The 16,617-nt window shown below is 41.6% G+C and overlaps 2 protein-coding genes across 4 annotated transcripts; both read left to right on the plus strand.

Annotated features, from left to right (window-relative positions):
- Positions 1-313: 313 nt before the first annotated feature.
- LOC5508374 (GTPase-activating protein skywalker) lies at positions 314-6,333 on the plus strand. 3 transcript variants are annotated; one of them, XM_048728695.1, is made up of 9 exons: positions 317-1,824; positions 1,965-2,281; positions 2,498-2,623; positions 3,079-3,181; positions 3,415-3,494; positions 3,591-3,847; positions 4,264-4,336; positions 4,469-4,671; positions 5,629-6,333. In XM_048728695.1, exons 1-9 carry the CDS (start codon positions 1,521-1,523, stop codon positions 5,765-5,767), a joined length of 1,602 nt encoding a protein of 533 aa, XP_048584652.1. In that variant the 5' UTR covers positions 317-1,520; the 3' UTR covers positions 5,768-6,333. The 3 variants fall into 3 exon arrangements, with proteins under 3 accessions (XP_048584654.1, XP_048584655.1, XP_048584652.1); XM_048728697.1 differs by lacking the exon at positions 2,498-2,623 and having other exon boundaries at positions 314-1,824; XM_048728698.1 differs by lacking the exon at positions 3,415-3,494 and having other exon boundaries at positions 315-1,824; positions 3,664-3,847.
- A 1,525-nt stretch (positions 6,334-7,858) lies between these two features.
- LOC5508366 (titin) lies at positions 7,859-16,177 on the plus strand. Its single transcript, XM_001628897.3, has 6 exons — positions 7,859-8,070; positions 8,218-8,299; positions 10,214-10,381; positions 10,528-12,237; positions 12,478-12,544; positions 12,748-16,177. Exons 1-6 carry the CDS (start codon positions 7,976-7,978, stop codon positions 15,780-15,782), a joined length of 5,157 nt encoding a protein of 1,718 aa, XP_001628947.3. The 5' UTR covers positions 7,859-7,975; the 3' UTR covers positions 15,783-16,177.
- Positions 16,178-16,617: the final 440 nt, after the last annotated feature.

The following is a 16,617-nucleotide window of genomic DNA, read 5'->3' on the forward strand; positions in this document are numbered from 1 at the left end:
ATTTATGACTACGCACTACGGCTCGTATAATACAATGTTGGAACTTAGGCTTAGCGTTTCGTTCATTATAAATGAAATAGAAATATAAACTCCCAACTTTTAACTGTGCTTGCTACATCATAAGACATATCACATTCAATTTCCTGGCGAAGTATGTCAACTCCGAACATGTTTCGAGTAATTATGGCGCGATATAGTATCATGGCTACCCTGGTTCCAGAGCCTCGAATGTTTTTCTATTTATTGGCCAGCGAGGGCCACTAAACGGAGAGACGTTCGAGGCTCTGGAACCAGGGTATATCATGGCCAAATACTAGCCAATCAGCATGTGAGGATTACAGTTTTGATTGACACGAACTTCATGACTAGGATTCAGTTATGCTCCGATGTTACAGTGACAATGCTTACTAACCGAGGGCCATATGTTAGAAAACTGTATATTCGGTTAAATATGTTACCCTCGAAAAACACATATTAAACTGAAGCTGATGTGCACTCGAGCTTTTCCCTCCCTCGCTGGTTGGCTAGTGAAGTTCATGTCAATCATAGCACGTTTCTCGCATCCTCATTGGCTGATTTCTCAAAACCGTCAAGGTGGCCACGGTAGCGTTCGTCGTATCAAATAGTACGTTTCTCGCATCCTCATTGGCTTATTTCTTAAATCTGTCAAGGTAACTACGGTATCGCGAGGCGTATCCGATAGTACGTTTCTCGCATCCTCATTAACTTATTTCTCAAAACTGTCAAGGTGGCCACGGTAGCGGTCGTCGTACTTGTCACAAGTCGTCATCGAGTCTTCTATCGTGTTCCAGACGTGGTTCTGAACTCCTGCATATTGATAGCCATTAGAAATTGTGTGCTGGTCTGGTTTCTTTGAGTTTTTCCTCAGCATGACAATTATTTTTCATAAGCACGTTCCGGCTAGCGCGTGGGTGACAGCCCGCGCGCCACGAGGTAGAGCTCACACAACGTAACTTCACCGACTTTTCTGATCAAACGCGGAGAGTGCGTCAGTTGAAGAACGATTTGATTTATTCTGATATATCGGGTACCCTGTGTCACTGGCCTTGTTTTCAGCTGAGAGGCCTGGACGCTTTGCACGAAAAGGCGCACGAAAAAGACGATCTTTAGAACAAGATTCAAAATACGATTGATAACTAAATCGCGTGACATTATCCTTGTTATGTTTTTACTTGTTATTTGAGCTAATTGTGATGAGAGGCCGCACTGACACTCCACATCTACGAAAATAGATACGATTCCTCTCACACAAAACAGGAATTGACGCAGTTTGTGTCGTGAAGTAACAAGTGTTTATGCAATTTGGAATGAAATGAACTTTCAAAAAGCATTTGTTGGCTAAGCTAAGTAGAGATGTATTGGCTGTGCCTACTGTTTTGAAGAAGCCATGTGCAATTGAAGGTTTAGGATCAACCGCAAGGGTCTCGAGTGTTTCAAAGCAACTTTTCAACCTTGGACAGATCAATCGATCCGTCAGTAAGCAACTCACTAAGAGAACTATGGATCCTTGGGACTTCGTAGAGCTAAGCGAAGTCCAAGGACATTTCTTCACAGACTTTGTTTTACCGGAGAAGGCCACACAAACAAAAGTTTTTGACCTTAGTTATACAGATGAGAACTTAGACAAACTGGTGGGACAATGGCTAGAACATCCAAGCAGAAAAAACACAGACAAAGTGATCAAGTTGGTTAAGGGAGGTGTTCGACCGGACCATAGGGCAATTCTATGGAAACTTGTAAGTGGTGGGATAGAGAAACTGGAAACAAATGAGAACTATTACCAAGATACAGTGAATGAATTAGGTAGGTTCTTTGTAACATGGCTGAAAGTAGTATTCATGTATCATTTGTATAACATAAACAAAGGGGATTGCCTCCACCCCTTCCTTCAAAATGCTTTTGTTTTGGGAAACATTATCCTATTGTTCTGCTTTATTTTCCAGGCATCCTTATTCCTGGTAGTCTATCTTCTTCCATGTTCACGGGATCAGACAATAAACTATGTTGTTTCTTCTTGGGACAAGATGGAGAGAAAGCCATGTTGGGAATCGTATATGTGTTGACCCATGTACATTCTGATATACAGTTCTGTCCATTATTGCCTGTGTTAGCAGCACTTTTTCTTCATTTTATGGATGAGAGAGAGTGCTTTGCATCTTTGTCAGCACTTATGGAGTCCCGGCATGGAATTCTAGACCAGAGCCAACGTGCAGTGGCTGTTACATCTAAGACATTTGAAGACTGCCTAAAAAAGTTCAAGGTAAGAAATATAGCCTGAGTAATTACTGTTGTTATTTTTTTAGGTAACTATGAAAGAACTAATTAGAAATATAATCAGATGGCCTTCTTTTCATGGAAGAAATAATTAGTTAGTAAATAGTTTAATTCCGAACAATTATCTAGACACATATATCTATTTACTCTTATTATGATACTTTTTTTTTACTTTATAATTTTTGTGTTTTCTGCTCAATAGAAATCAGCCTACAAGAATTTGAAAAAAGTAATAGAGTCAGAAAGGGAATCCCCAGTGACCAAGAAATCCATTCTGCTTCCGTATTGGTTGGACTGGATTATGGAATATGTTGACTTCTGGATTGTGGTATGATAATTTGGCTTCAGGTTTTACAAGTGCATGGAATGGGATCAAATATCATATACTAGGATACAAAAGTATCCCTTTACATTCTGCTGTCTGCATTGAAACACAGACCACATTCATCAGTGCCAGGTGACCCCCCCTTTAATTTCTCACCTATGATATGCTCCTATATGAAGGGGGACATGCTGCTGGATAGGATTTTATAACCTTCTCTGTTCTAAAAAGGGTTAGCTTTAAAGCTATTTATCCTAAATAAGGTATATATTTCATAGGATTAGATATAGTTGTTTTGCTTTCACATGAATTGTCAAGTAGAATGATGCTATTTTATTTGTCACAAGACTACTGTGGTTCAGGCATATTCAGGTTTTCTGTGATTGTTTGTCCATTGTTGGGGGTGGTTAGTACATTACAAGAATAGTATGTGAATGTTTTTTTTTGTACCTTTGCTGCAGGTGTCCATGATGGATGTTTTCCTGATGAAAGGATCTAAAGTGTTAATTCGCTTTGGACTTGTGATCTATGATGAGTTCAGTAGATGGCTGGTTGCAAAGCAAGGTAATTACAAATTGTGCATTGTTACTTGATACAGTCATGATAGGGATTGGTTAATACATGGCCGCTCACCATGCTTTGAATATTTGTGCCAGTATAAATATCTGAAGGTGCTTTGCAGCCATGTGCAACATTAAAAAAAGGTAAATGTAAATAAATTAAGAATAGAATCCCCCCTTCCTCTAACACCTGATCTGCCCCGCTACCATCACAACATAAATGCCACTATTTTTCAGATATGAATGGTATAAGTATTAAGGATGCTTTCAAACAGTTTGTTAAAGAGAACCCAATGGAAAGCCAGGCCCTGCTTGAGGTACAGTACCACATTTCCTGTAGATAAACCAAGTTAAAATGTATCTCTCATCATTTCATAAATCGTTAAATTCAAGCTCTCATTTTCTCACAACAGGCTGCTTTTAAGATTCGACGGTTGTCAAGGAGAAGGGTAACAAAACTGAATAACAAGAACCTTGTGCTCATAGAGTCCGGGATGCTAGAAGTACCTTACCAACGAGAGAAGCCTTTGCATGAGACAACAGTCATGGCGCTGCAGGGAACAGACATGCTCACAGACAAACAGTGGGAACGGCTAGCAAACTGGCTCCCTGACCGCGCCCGCATTAAGAGACCTGTTTGTGTGTTCACCACAGAAAAATATGGTTACAGGTACTGTTTAATGGGGCTAAATTCAATGCTTTAGGCAAGGTCAGACTCATAGCCAGTGCAATGTTAGGGGTTCGTGGTTCGTGTTTGGGTGTGCGATTGTTAAAGGGGCAGATTTTCTAGGTCAGGAATTCTGTAGTCTTGATTGCTGTAGCATTGATAGAGTGATTTTGTAAGTATTCCCTTGACTAACAGTGTGACAGGTTCCAGTGGGGCTATAATATGGTCATGGCAGACATGTAAGCACAGTATTAGTTTTTGTGAGCACAAGCAAGAGTACCCCCAAAAATTGGAAATCTTGATATTGACTAGGAAAATGCCCTGATATCCTTTTTATTGTTAAATTGTATGTTTGGCAGCTATTAATATATGAGTTGGACATGCAAAATAAACTATTTCCTTATTGTTTGATTCTACAGTCTTCGAACATTTTACCAGAGATGTCAGGAGGAAGAAGAAACAATACTTCTTATAAAAACAACAACAGGAGATGTAAGTTAGCATTTCATTTATATATTTGCAGGACATGATAATATATGAAAAATAACCAAAGATTGATGAATTGACAAAAAAAATAAAAGCTGGTTGCTTGCTTGCAGTTAAGATCATATTACCATTCTACAGATATTTGGTGCTTTCTGTACGTCTCCATGGCTGGAAAGGCTGGAGGGACCAAAAGATTTGACATACTTTGGCACCGGTGAGAGCTTTGTGTTCACCCTTTCTCCTGAAGCCACTAAATATGATTGGAGCGGCATAGAGCAAAATCAGGAGAGCAAGGACTATTTCATGGCAGGAAATGACAACTGCCTTCTTATTGGAGGAGGGTGAGTGTGTGTGTCAGTGCTGTAACCCCCTTAGGGGATACACCCATGCCCCCCCCCTCTTGCACAGTGTATTTAAAGCTGCATTGTCACTAGTTTACATCAGTCACTCCCAAGAGACACACTGCTTTTACAATGTTGCCTTTTCCATAAAAAAATTATTGAAGATTGTTCTGTTATCAACCTGAAGTAAACTGGTGACAATGCTGCTGTAACCCCCTTAGGGATATACCCATGCCCCCCCCCCCTCTTGCACAGTGTATTTAAAGCTGCATTGTCACTAGTTTACATCAGTCACTCCCAAGAGACACACTGCTTTTACAATGTTGCCTTTTCCATAAAAAAATTATTGAAGATTATTCTGTTATCAACCTGAAGTAAACTGGTGATAATGCTGCTGTAACCCCCTTAGGGTATACACCCATGCCCCCCCCTCTCTTGCACAGTGTATTTAAAGCTGCATTGTCACTAGTTTACATCAGTCACTCCCAAGAGACACACTGCTTTTACAATGTTGCCCTTTCCATAAAAAAATTATCGAAGATTGTTCCGTTATCAACCTGAAGTAAACTGGTGACAATGCTGCTTTAAGCAGTGGGGAACAAGTAGTGAAGGCACAAAACAGCAAGGCTCCGAATCAAGTGCCCACGTGTGTGTATTGTTGGTAAGCAATGTCACTCAGGGTGGTCACTGCCAGAGGGTTTGTTGCATCCCCAGTGTGTTTTTACATTTAAAAATGTGTGTCATAATATATGCTTTCTCATTTTTATTATTTACTTTATTTTTTTTTAAATATGCCCCAATTGCTTGCATCATATTTCATCTGAGAATGTATTGTGTCATTGGCGCTTGTTTAAACAATTTTTCACTCCCCAATTTGTAGGGGGGGGGGGGGGGGGAAGAATCCTTAATATGATTTCTTTCTAGTTCTCATCCATTTTAAATCTTGCTTTATCATAGGGGAGAAAACTCAATATGGATTAATGGCGATTTTAGTCATGGTAGAAGTGGGAGGAGTCAGACCTATGATAATGAACCGCTGACAGCTCAAAAAGACTTTGTGTGTACAAGGTTGGAGTGCATAACATTCTTGATCTAAAAAGATGCCTATTTTTACTGTCATTATTTTTCGTGGGTATGGAAATTACCTTTTTTTCTCAGGGCAGGTATAGTCAACTAATTTTCACCTTATAGTACAGTAAAAACAAATATGCAACTTGCAAGTTGCTTTTTGTTGTCACACAAAAATTTATATGATTTCTTAGTGCAAATCACCTATTGCCCCTTGATCAACTTGGTTTTATCTAAATGCCAATACAAAATGAAATCTTTTTATTACAGAAAGAACTTATGTAAATACTAGAGCTTCTAAATAAGAGCGTTTAGTATAACAGAATATTCATTCCATAGTATAACGATAATGAGGCAGTGAGAGACCACTCACTTTTTTGCTTTGTGTACATTTTCACCTTTACAGCTTGTTACATTACAAATAATGCTGGTTTACTTTGAAGTTCTAGATTGGTCCCTATACTTTCACAAATATATAATTTATATTGAGTCCATGAAAAAATGTTATAATATAAGCTACAATTTTATAATTTTGAATTTTGTAAATAGCAATATCTTGTGAATGCTTAAATAAATATATTTATGAAATCATAAGAGAAAGAAGGTTTATCCTCTCCCGCTCCCTACACTCCCCCCCCCCCCCCCCCCCCCCCCCCCCCCCCCCCCCCCCAGACACACACACATACACACTCCGTCTATTAGCGATCTTTCATGTCCACTAACAGTCATGTGACACAATCTTTCAGCTCGTTTCCGGTTTGATCGCATGATACGCGAAGTGTGTCAAGTTCTGAGCTCTCTACAGTTGAAGCTCTCGTAAGCGACCACCTTGGGAACTGAGAATTGTGGTCGTTAACGGAGCTGGTCTTTTACGAGAGCTTGCTCTCATAAGCGACCACTGGGCGCCAAAAACTTGAACAATAGGTGTTGGTCGCTTACGGGAGCTTAATTAAAATGGAATCTAAAAGTTATCGTGATAATAACAACGCTGTAATATTTTGGTTTATTATTTGATTTTAAAACTAGGTATTTGACTTATCATAAGAGTGAGTTGTTTTATTTAATAGCAATTAATTATACGCAAAGTAGCTCGTTATGCTCGTTTATCGACGACTTTTCTTCATGACAATATCTTATGCGTCTACGACTATCTTTAAAATCGTGGAGCACGAAAGGGACTAAAGATTCCTTGCATTTATACATTTTCTGGAGACGAAGAAATTATTTAATGGTTGCCTACTGGATAGGCAGCATTACAACATTTCCGCTTTATGTGTGATTTCAGCATTAATTGGATATGATGTTTATCAGGTGTTGATTGATGTTGTTAAGCCAAAAATCATTGTGGCCGCTTACGAGAGCTTTAAAATAAAAGAAAATCTCAGTTGGTGGCTTGAAATTGTGGTTGTTAACGGAGCTGGTCGCACCGATAAGTTGGTCGCTTACGAGAGCTTAGAATTACAGAGTTTGTGTGACAATTCAATCGGTGATTCGTGATCGTTGTCGTAATCGAGAAAACGAGCGCCTGGTCGTTACGAGAAGCGGTCGCTCAGAGAGCTTCGACTGTATTTTCAACATTTTGCTGGCCAGAGGTAGATTTCTTGAGAGAAACCTCCTTTTTCCTCTCTAACCCCGCCGCCTCATTTTCCTAGCCTCGTTACAAACAATATTTTTGAGTGACATCCTCCGGAATGCGATTTCGCCGACTAACCAGTTGGCCGAAAACCTACCTCCCCTGCCCAGTGTCTCAGTTACAGTAGGAAGCGCAATGTTCTTGAGAGATACGTGTTCTACTTGTCAAATAAATTTGGAATAAAAACTTCATTCATAAAGTTGTCACGCTTTGAAATTTTCAAATAAACTTCAATGTTTCCTATATAAAAAAAAATCAAATCGCCTCGCTAGTCTGGAGTACAGTGATAGTCTTCCATTTATACGAGTTTCGAATGCTACGCTTCCTTCAGGCTTCGTTTCAACATCGTTAGATCACGTGCCAGTCTTTATCCAATCAAATTCCTTCATGCAGAACTACAAGATGGCCGTTGCTATCACATGATATGAGCTGACCAATCAGAGCTCAGAGCGGCAGAATTCGAATAACAAAAGCCATGTTTTGTGTTTGATCGTTATTTTACGCGCGCCGATGTCTCCGGACGGAACGTTTATTTTTATCTCCACCATTTTTATCCCCATTGGCGCGATTTTAGCACGCTGGAATTTAAGATAGCCCGTGAATATGTCTGAACTACTCGGGAGGATCATAGTGATCAAAAGAAACGGCGCAGACGGGGCCCACTTCCCCTTGTGTACGAGAGAATGCCTGTTCGGAAGGTAAGCGAAGAACATTTACTAATTTTTTCCAGCAATTGCAGTCGCTTTGGTTTTCTTAAATATCTGATACTTATATTCTGTGTTCATTCAACAATCGATCTTTTTTGATTTCTGTTGCTTATATTGACTGCTTGTTCGTTTTTTTAGGAATAACGAGTGTGATATACGAATACAGTTGCCCAACGTTTCGAAGGAACACGCAAGGATAACGGTGGATTCAGAGAAACAAGTAAGCGAAATGTTTTATTCTATGGTGTTCACTCATACATAGCTGATTTGTGTTACTGATAAAACTGATAGTATATGCTGTGGGGACTAGAGCCGGGTAATATATCGACTCGAGTAAACTGTACGCTCGGCTGAAGCGTAGGTAAACCGAAAGTTTCTGTTGAAGGAATTTTGTCGTTGTCGCTCCATTCTCCATTTACATTTCTGTATTCGTATATGCATTTGCCTTTTAAAGTTCCAGTTTGAGCTTTATATTACTTATATTCGATTATACTTTGTCAAATAGCTAGACTATAACCCCTTCTAATAACTGAAAACCTGAAAAGAAGCTAATTATTCATATCTAGTCATTCTCTAAACTCGATTATAGTACCACCCTTATGTTGTTATCTTTAGATGAATTCTCAAATATCTTTTAACTTCATCATAGAAAAACTCACTGTCGCATCTAACATTCTAACATAACTGTTTCGGGGTTTCTTGGGTAGCATATAAATGGCTGAATCCTTGTATCTGAAAGCCATGAATGTTCATAAGAATGTAAACAGCTTTTGGAAACTGGATTTGTCTTTTATTTACCCTCATTTACTTGATACCCATGAAACACTGCAGGTTACAATATACATATTCTACGAGTGCAACCTTATTTGAAATAGGTGTATTACAGTATACAAAATGTAAGAAGATTGTTATATTTGTGATTCTTATTGGGGGCAGTGAGCCCATAAACACGATTAGGAAAATATCCACAAGTGCACTTTGCTTATTGCCTTGACAGGCCAAAAACACAAAGTTTAAACAGAAGAAAATTTTGCTCCAGTTGCTTGTGAGGCAAGACTTTGTTTGACCGGCATCCCCACACTGAATTTTAAGCATGCAAGATTTTACTATCATGCACACATGAAATTTTCCACACCTTGTGCACCTGGCTTTCGGGGGCAACAATCAGTCAAATCCAAATGAAAGCAAATCCAACTTCAGTCAGTTGATTGGTTCAGCAATCAAACACAATTAAAATAATTTTTGTGAGTTTGATTTTCAAACTCAATCAAACAGCCATTTAAACAATTTGAGGGATTGTGTTGGTTCCTGGTTCTAAATTCTTTCATGTAGCTGTTGTGCAGTTTGTATGCGGCTTATGGCGCCACAGCTGTTATCCTGATGGTTTGTCAGTAAGCCCTGCTGCTAATGTAAATCAATTTGGGTGTACAGTAAAACTTGCCTAAGCCACCGGCATGTAAATCGCCAAAGTGTCAAAATTGTCACCTTCCTGAAAGTCCCGACTGAAAGTAATAACATTTTCAATTAAATTTCCTTTTTAACCCGCAATTCTTAAGTCGCCCAAGTTCCTAAGTCACTGCAGAAATCACGGTCCCAACCATGTAGAAACAATTGATTTTGCATCACTTAAGCCGGCACGAGCCAAGCATTCAAGGAATCTGTTCAACACCTTAGTTGTGACATGTGATATTCCCATCAGACTAGACAGTCATTGCAGTACTGATTACAGAGTGGTTATCATGACGCCTAAAAAGCCAAAAATTCTTTCTAAAAAAAGAAAAGTTTTCTGACTCAAATCATGGAATTAAACAACATTGCTGCAAAGCTACTTCCTCTACAAGTCATTATTTGCTAAATTGACAAAATGCACATCCAAGTTGTCATTTTGGCAGGTTACACACAAGTTGCCAAAATGATGACTTTTACGCAGGTAGTCACATCTCTAAGCCATCATGAAAATCTTAGTTCCAAAAGTGTACATTTAGGCAAAGTTTACTGTATATTTTTTAAGTTAACATAGCTAAAGAAAGCCTTAATCTAGAAAACCAAATGTAACCATTTTTATAATATTTCATGAGCGGTCTCAATAAAGGAGTGATTGTTCTCTGACATATTCTTATTCTCCTGTCCTCAGGTTTGGCTGACCAATCTAAGCACTTGCTCAAAGACTCTGTTGAATGGTACATCCCTGGCAGTGGAGCCCCTTCAAGTCAACCATTTGGATGTTTTTACAATCTCTGACAGATCCTTTAGATTTGAGTTCCCTGCACCCCCCAAGAAGTCTCCCAAGAAATCCCCCAAGGTATGCCTGCTGCTGCTAGACCCTACCTGAAAATTCTCTTAATTTAACTGTGAGGGATACGTCAAAAGGTGTATTATTCAAGCATGGAGTATAGGTTTTCCATCTGCCAATTTTTGTTATCTTGATAATTGTGTTTTCTTTCCTAGAGTCCCAAAAGACGGTCAAGCGACAGTGGCCCTCTGAAGGCTAAACAGGAAGGCCAGTCTCCTAAGGACCCTATCCCTAAAGGCAGTCCACGTACCCCTCCCGTCACCAGTAAAAGGCGAAGCTTGAAGGAGAACATACAATTTCTGCAGACAATGGCTGCACCTCTTGAGGAAGTTGATGAGAGCATTCTTTCCCCCTTTGTTAATAATACACAAAGTCAAGGGAAGACCACCACTCCTAAGAGTTCCAAAAAGCGTAGGGAGTCTAAAAGTAAGCGGGTATCATTTGGCCCAATGCTTAGTCCTGAGCAGTTTGACAAAGAACTTCCTCCGGCCACTCCTGTTAGACGAGGTGCTACCCCAAGAAGGGTGTCTTCAGATAGAAAGAGTCTCCTTATGGATCAGAAGAAAAAGCACATAGTTAATGAAAACAGGATTGAGGAACTTCCTGAAGAGGAAGCAACACCCAAGACCCCTGAGGAGGTTAGAGAAAACAAGATTGAAGAACCTGAAGAGGAAGCAATATCCAAGACCCCTGAGGAGGTTACAGAGAACAAGATTAAAGAACTTCCTGAAGAGAAAGCAACACCCAAGGAGGTAAAGGAGACTCCAAGGAGATCAAGCCGACGCTTGAGTGCACCACAGAATACTGAAGAAAAAGTTGAAACACCAAAAAGCAGCAAAAAGGAGAAGCTTAGTGAGCTCAAGAGGAGGCTAGCTACACCCATGCGGGAGGCTATTGAGGCTGGCATTGCTTTGAAGCAGACAAAGAAAAAGCTGGCGACCCCACTCAGGGAGGTGATCAAGTCCAAACCCAAGCTCAAGGAGACCAAGAAGAAGCTTGCTACTCCATTAAGAAAGGAGATTCAGAGCAAACCTGCCTTAAAGGAGACAAAGAAGAGGTTAGCCACACCAATCAGAGCAGAAATCGAGAGCAAGCCAAAACTGAGGGAAACGAAGAAAAAGCTAGCTACTCCTGTCAGAGCAGAGATTGAGAACAAGCCAAAGCTTCGACACACTAAAAAGGTAATGGAAACAGCCCTACAAGACGAGATCAAGATGGGCAAGAAACTGAATCCAACCAAGAAAGTGATGGCTTATGATATGCAGATTGAGATCATCCGAGGAAAGAAGCTGAGAGCCACCAAGAAGAAAATGCCAGAAGAACTACAAAAAGAAATTGTACAAGGGACAGATCTTAAAAAGACAAAGAAAAAAATAGCAACACCCTTGAGGAAAGCCATTCAGGAAGGTGTGCAGCTGAAGAAAACTATGAGGAAAATGGACTCTCCAATGATAAAGGAGATTGAAGGTAAGGCAGAACTAAAGTCTGTGAAACGACGCAAGTCTAGTTCAGGCTCAGTGGATGAACAGCCCCTGAAGAAACTTAAGACAAGAAAGTCTACAAGTGAGAAAGAATCTGCTGATGTAAAGAAGGCATTGAAGACACCATTAAAGAAGGACATTGAGAAAGGATTCAAGCTTCGTCAGACCAAGAGGAGCATTCGTACTCCTCTGAAACGCCAGATACACCAGCGACCATCACTCCGTGCAGTGAGAAGGAAGTCTACCAGTGCGGCAAAGCCCAAGACTCCCAGGAAGCCAACATATGCTGAGATCCTGAAGCGGCCAAAGAAAACTCCAGTAAGACGACTCCCCAAGAAGATAGTTCCTGACATCAACTTTATCAAGAAAACAGCAGAGGAAAAGGTATTATTCTATGCATGGGATGCTTTACATGACCTTTTGGCTAAAAGTGTATTTGTTTTTTTTTTTTGTGATTTAGGTAATCAGGATTCCCTTTCTATCCTGTTAGATTATCTTCTTACGTGAGCCAGTGGCTACACGTTAGGCCGCCAGGAGCTCTGTCTAAACCCATTTTTGGGAGATCTCCACAGCATGCTCATTCTCAGGGAAAGGGTTATAACTATTTTCTTTCTATTTTTACAGAAAACTGCAGCTACTAAAGCATCTGCTCCATTTGTATTTACTGCAGTTCAGCCAAAACCCGAAGCTGGTGAGCACTCATTACTTTGTTCTGTTTCATGTGCTAGATGTTTCAAGTGCTTTTTCATATGCTAAATAATTCTCAGTCATTTAGACCAAGCAATGTCCAAGAAGGTCCTGATATCATGTATCTGATTATCTTTTATTTGAAAACATGCCAGTCAAATATTGTATGTATTTTTACTTAAAAAAATCTTTGATATGGTTTTCCAGTTGTGCAGACCAAGAACTGCAGAAGCTCTGTGCGAAAATCTGGAAACTGGTTAGATACTATTTCCAAGTCACTTCAAGCGAGGAAAGAGGCAGAGTGCACGGAAGAGAACTTTGAAGGTTTGCGAGAAATGTTCGCAACCCCAGATGCACCCCAGCGACAAAAGAAATCAACCAAGAAATCTGGAAACTGGCTGGATACTATCTCCAAATCGCTTCAGGCCAGAAAGGGAGCAGAGATCCAGGAGGACTTTGAGGGCTTAGAGCAACTGTTTGCTACTCCTGTGTCAACCCAACAGATACGAAAGTCAACCAGGAAATCTGGAAACTGGCTGGACACAATCTCTAAGTCACTTCAAGTCAGGAAAGAAGCAGCTGAAGATCAGGAGGCCTTTGAGGGCTTGCAAGAAATGTTTGCTACACCAGACCAAGTCCAGCAGAGGCGAAAATCAAGCAGGTCAGCCAATAAGGCAAAGGCAGCAACCCCAAAAGCCACCCTACAGGTTATTGAGGCTAAAGTGCCTTCTACTACACCGTCTCTGAGGTCTGCCACCAAAGTTTCAACTCCTGCTTACCAAGTTGTGGAGGCGATAGAACCAGCTAAGACGCCATCTCTTCGCACAAAAAATGAAGTCTCTGCTGTTGTCGCTACTCCTGAATTCATCATAGTCGAAGCAGTTGAACCTGGTAAAACTCCATCATTGCGATCTGCAAACAAGCGAAGAGACGCCAAGGCACTAGAGGTTGTAACAGCCGTACAGCCTGTAAATACACCATCTCTACGATCAGCACAAAAGCAAATCACTGTTGCAAACACTAGCTTGAACGAGCACGAGGTAAACGAATTCCAGCTGGAATTGCCAGAAACCCCTCCCGTAGAAGCATTACCATCGCCAAAGGCAAGCGAGAAGGCATCCACCCGCAGGAGTGAAGGACTCACTGGAGTCAAGAGGCTATTGAAGACTCCAAAAGTTAACAATAGCACTACCTCGCCTGAGAACAACTTCCAGACCAGCCTCTTCACCAGTCCAATGCAGTCATCTCCTCAAAGCCCCAAGGCTAAGAAAACCAGAAATGCTGTTGCTGATGTTAACGAAAATTTTGCTGTTGGAGCCCAACTCTGTCGCAAGAGCATGGGATTGACTGGTGTTTCTCGTCTCTTCAAGTCCCCCAAGATCAGGAATGCAATTGCTGACGTTGAAGATAATTTCGAGGCCTCCCTTTTCGCCTCACCTGTACCCCAATTCACGAAGAAGACGCCCAAAGCCAAGAACACAGCTGATCCAGCTAATAGCTTTGTCCCTGAGCTATTCAACACTCCCGAGGGCTTCACTGTAAAACCTAAATCCGCGGCTAAGAGGAAACTGGCTGCAGACACTCCTACAGCTGCTATAGTGGAGTCTGAAGATTCTGGATTCTCTGAAAGTGAGGCTGTCCCACGCCCCAGATCCATTCGAGGGAAGAAACCTGCCTTGGAAAAAACACCGAGTGAACCAAAACCGAAGAAGGCTCGTGTAACAAGAGAAACTCAAGTAAAAACCACACGGTCTACCAGAAGCAAAGCAGCAGCACCAAAATCCAAGAAAAAACCCTCTGCAAAGAGTGGGTCTGCAGCTGTATTCGAGACCCCCAAGCCTACTAAATACCAGCGCACTGCCTTGGAACCAATCCAGGAGGTACCAACACCTATGACCACTCCCCGAAACACCAGACTTCGCAAGGATTCCGTAATGTCCCCTACCCTGGAGGCAATCCAAGAGCAGGCTCCTGCCATGGAGAATGTCGTCGAGGAAGTAGAGAAGCTGCCCGCCAAGAAGACGCGAGGAGCGAAGAGAAAGGCACCAGCATCTGGAAACGCAGAAAAGAAAGCAAAGGCTGAGCCTGTTGTGGTCGAAGAAGAAGTGATTGAGGTCCCCGCTCCCCTACCTTCAAAGCGGGCAGCACGCGGAAAGAGAACAACTGACAAAGTCCAAGAAGTGAAGTCTACTCGTGGTTCAAGAGCCACACGAAGCAGAAAAGCCGCTGAGGCTGAGAAGGCCGAGGTTGTAGAGGTAACACCCGTCAGTGAGCCTAAGCCCAAGCGCGCTACTCGAGGTCAAAAGGCAAGTGAAACATCGAAAAAAGATGAGACGGCTGTGGAAGAGTCTAAGCCCGTCCGCGCTAGCCTGGGACGCAAAGGTAAAGTGGCAGTTGCTGTGACGGAGACAATGGAGAACAAAGACGAAGAGGTTGTCGAGAAGGAACCTGTCAAGGAGACCAAGCGCGCTACGCGGGGGCGCAAAGCTGTAACCGCGGATAAAACCAAGACAAATGACGAGGATCAAAGAGCGCCTACCAAGCAGACCAAGCGGGCTACGAGAGGGCAAAATGCTGCAAATAAAAAACCGATCGCAGCCGCTGAGGTTGAGGATGCTCGAACAGCTATCGAAGAAGAAGCGCCTGTCGAAGAGGTCCAGCCAAAGCGTGCAACCGGCAAGGCATCAGCCAAGCCAACTCGCTCCACACGCGGCAAGAGATCGCAGACCGATGAAGCATCTGCTGAGGGAGAAAAGCCGACATCGACTCGTCGGGGTCGGAAAGCAGCAAAGAAGGACGTCTCCATTGAAGTGATCGAGGAAGCTGTGACTGCTGAAGAACCTAAAGCAACCCGTTCGACACGAGGCAAAAAGAGGAAGGCTGAGGAGGAACCGATCGTGGTGGAAGCGGAAGCTATTGAAGAGCCCAAGGCAGCACGATCATCCCGAAAATCTACCAAGGCACAGGAGCCTTTAACTGAACCAAAGGCGAAAGTCACGAAGACTAGGTCCGCCCGTGGAAAGAAACGATTAGCAGAGCCCATTTCTGATGATATCCAAGTTGTCGAAGATGCCCCAAAGACACGTTCTACCCGGGGAATGAAAAAGGCGAAAGTTGAACCAAGCTCAGCCGAGGAAGTTCCGAAGTCTACCCGAAAGACTCGCGGAAAAAAGAAAGCAGTCGCCGTAGAAAAGCCTGTCACCACCAGAGTAACGAGGAACAGAACGTCTAGAAGGAAGTGAACATAAAAGGAACTGTCTCTCACGCCTGTACATAACATTCATAGTTTTTATTCATCGCAGACCGTTTGCGCCGACTTTTTGTCAATGAAATGCGTGTTTTTTATATTTTTTTGAAATTGTTTTTAAAAATCAACCATATAATCTTCATCGTTGTAGCATAGTCTTAAATAGTTTCAGATTTAAAGTAAGTTTGCAGTCTGTGAAAATCAAACTGCGCTAAATAGTTGAGGAACATGTATACCCTGTATATAGCGCGCCTCGCGTGCTAGGGATATCGCCTGTATTGTTGCAGTTTACAATGCATCCATGCACAGCGGATAGTAGCTAGCATGAATGCACCGAACACGCCCACTGTACATAGTCATCTATCGGGCCCAAATAAATTATAATCTATACATGTGTTTTGTATTCAATACCTTCTCCGCTCTCAAGGTTAATGATGATATCCAGCTTAGACTGGTTTTCGAAAATCCTTGAAATACTTTGGTACTTATACACTGTAATGTATTTGTTTTCTTTTGTTCTGGCTTGACTACACTTTAACAAATACATTTTGTAGCACGGGATTTTGAAAACCACTCTATGTCACTCTGTAGACCAATTAACTATTTGCTAGTACCCTTGTGTGTATTGTTGTAAGCTTTCTCGGGATGTTTTCATAATGGTGTTTTATGTCCCTTATATTCAGGTTATGATAACGTGTAGTTTGAAGAGACTGAACTGGGGACGGACAAGTAGAAAGTGATGGAGGAGTGGGCAATTTTTTTTTTCTTGCTGCTGTAGTGACACTGCTGAAAGCTTTGTGGGAAAATATTTTTTTTTCCTCTTTCTATGG

This window comes from Nematostella vectensis, chromosome 6, assembly GCF_932526225.1.
Source record: "Nematostella vectensis chromosome 6, jaNemVect1.1, whole genome shotgun sequence".
Taxonomy (NCBI): Eukaryota; Metazoa; Cnidaria; class Anthozoa; order Actiniaria; family Edwardsiidae; genus Nematostella; species Nematostella vectensis.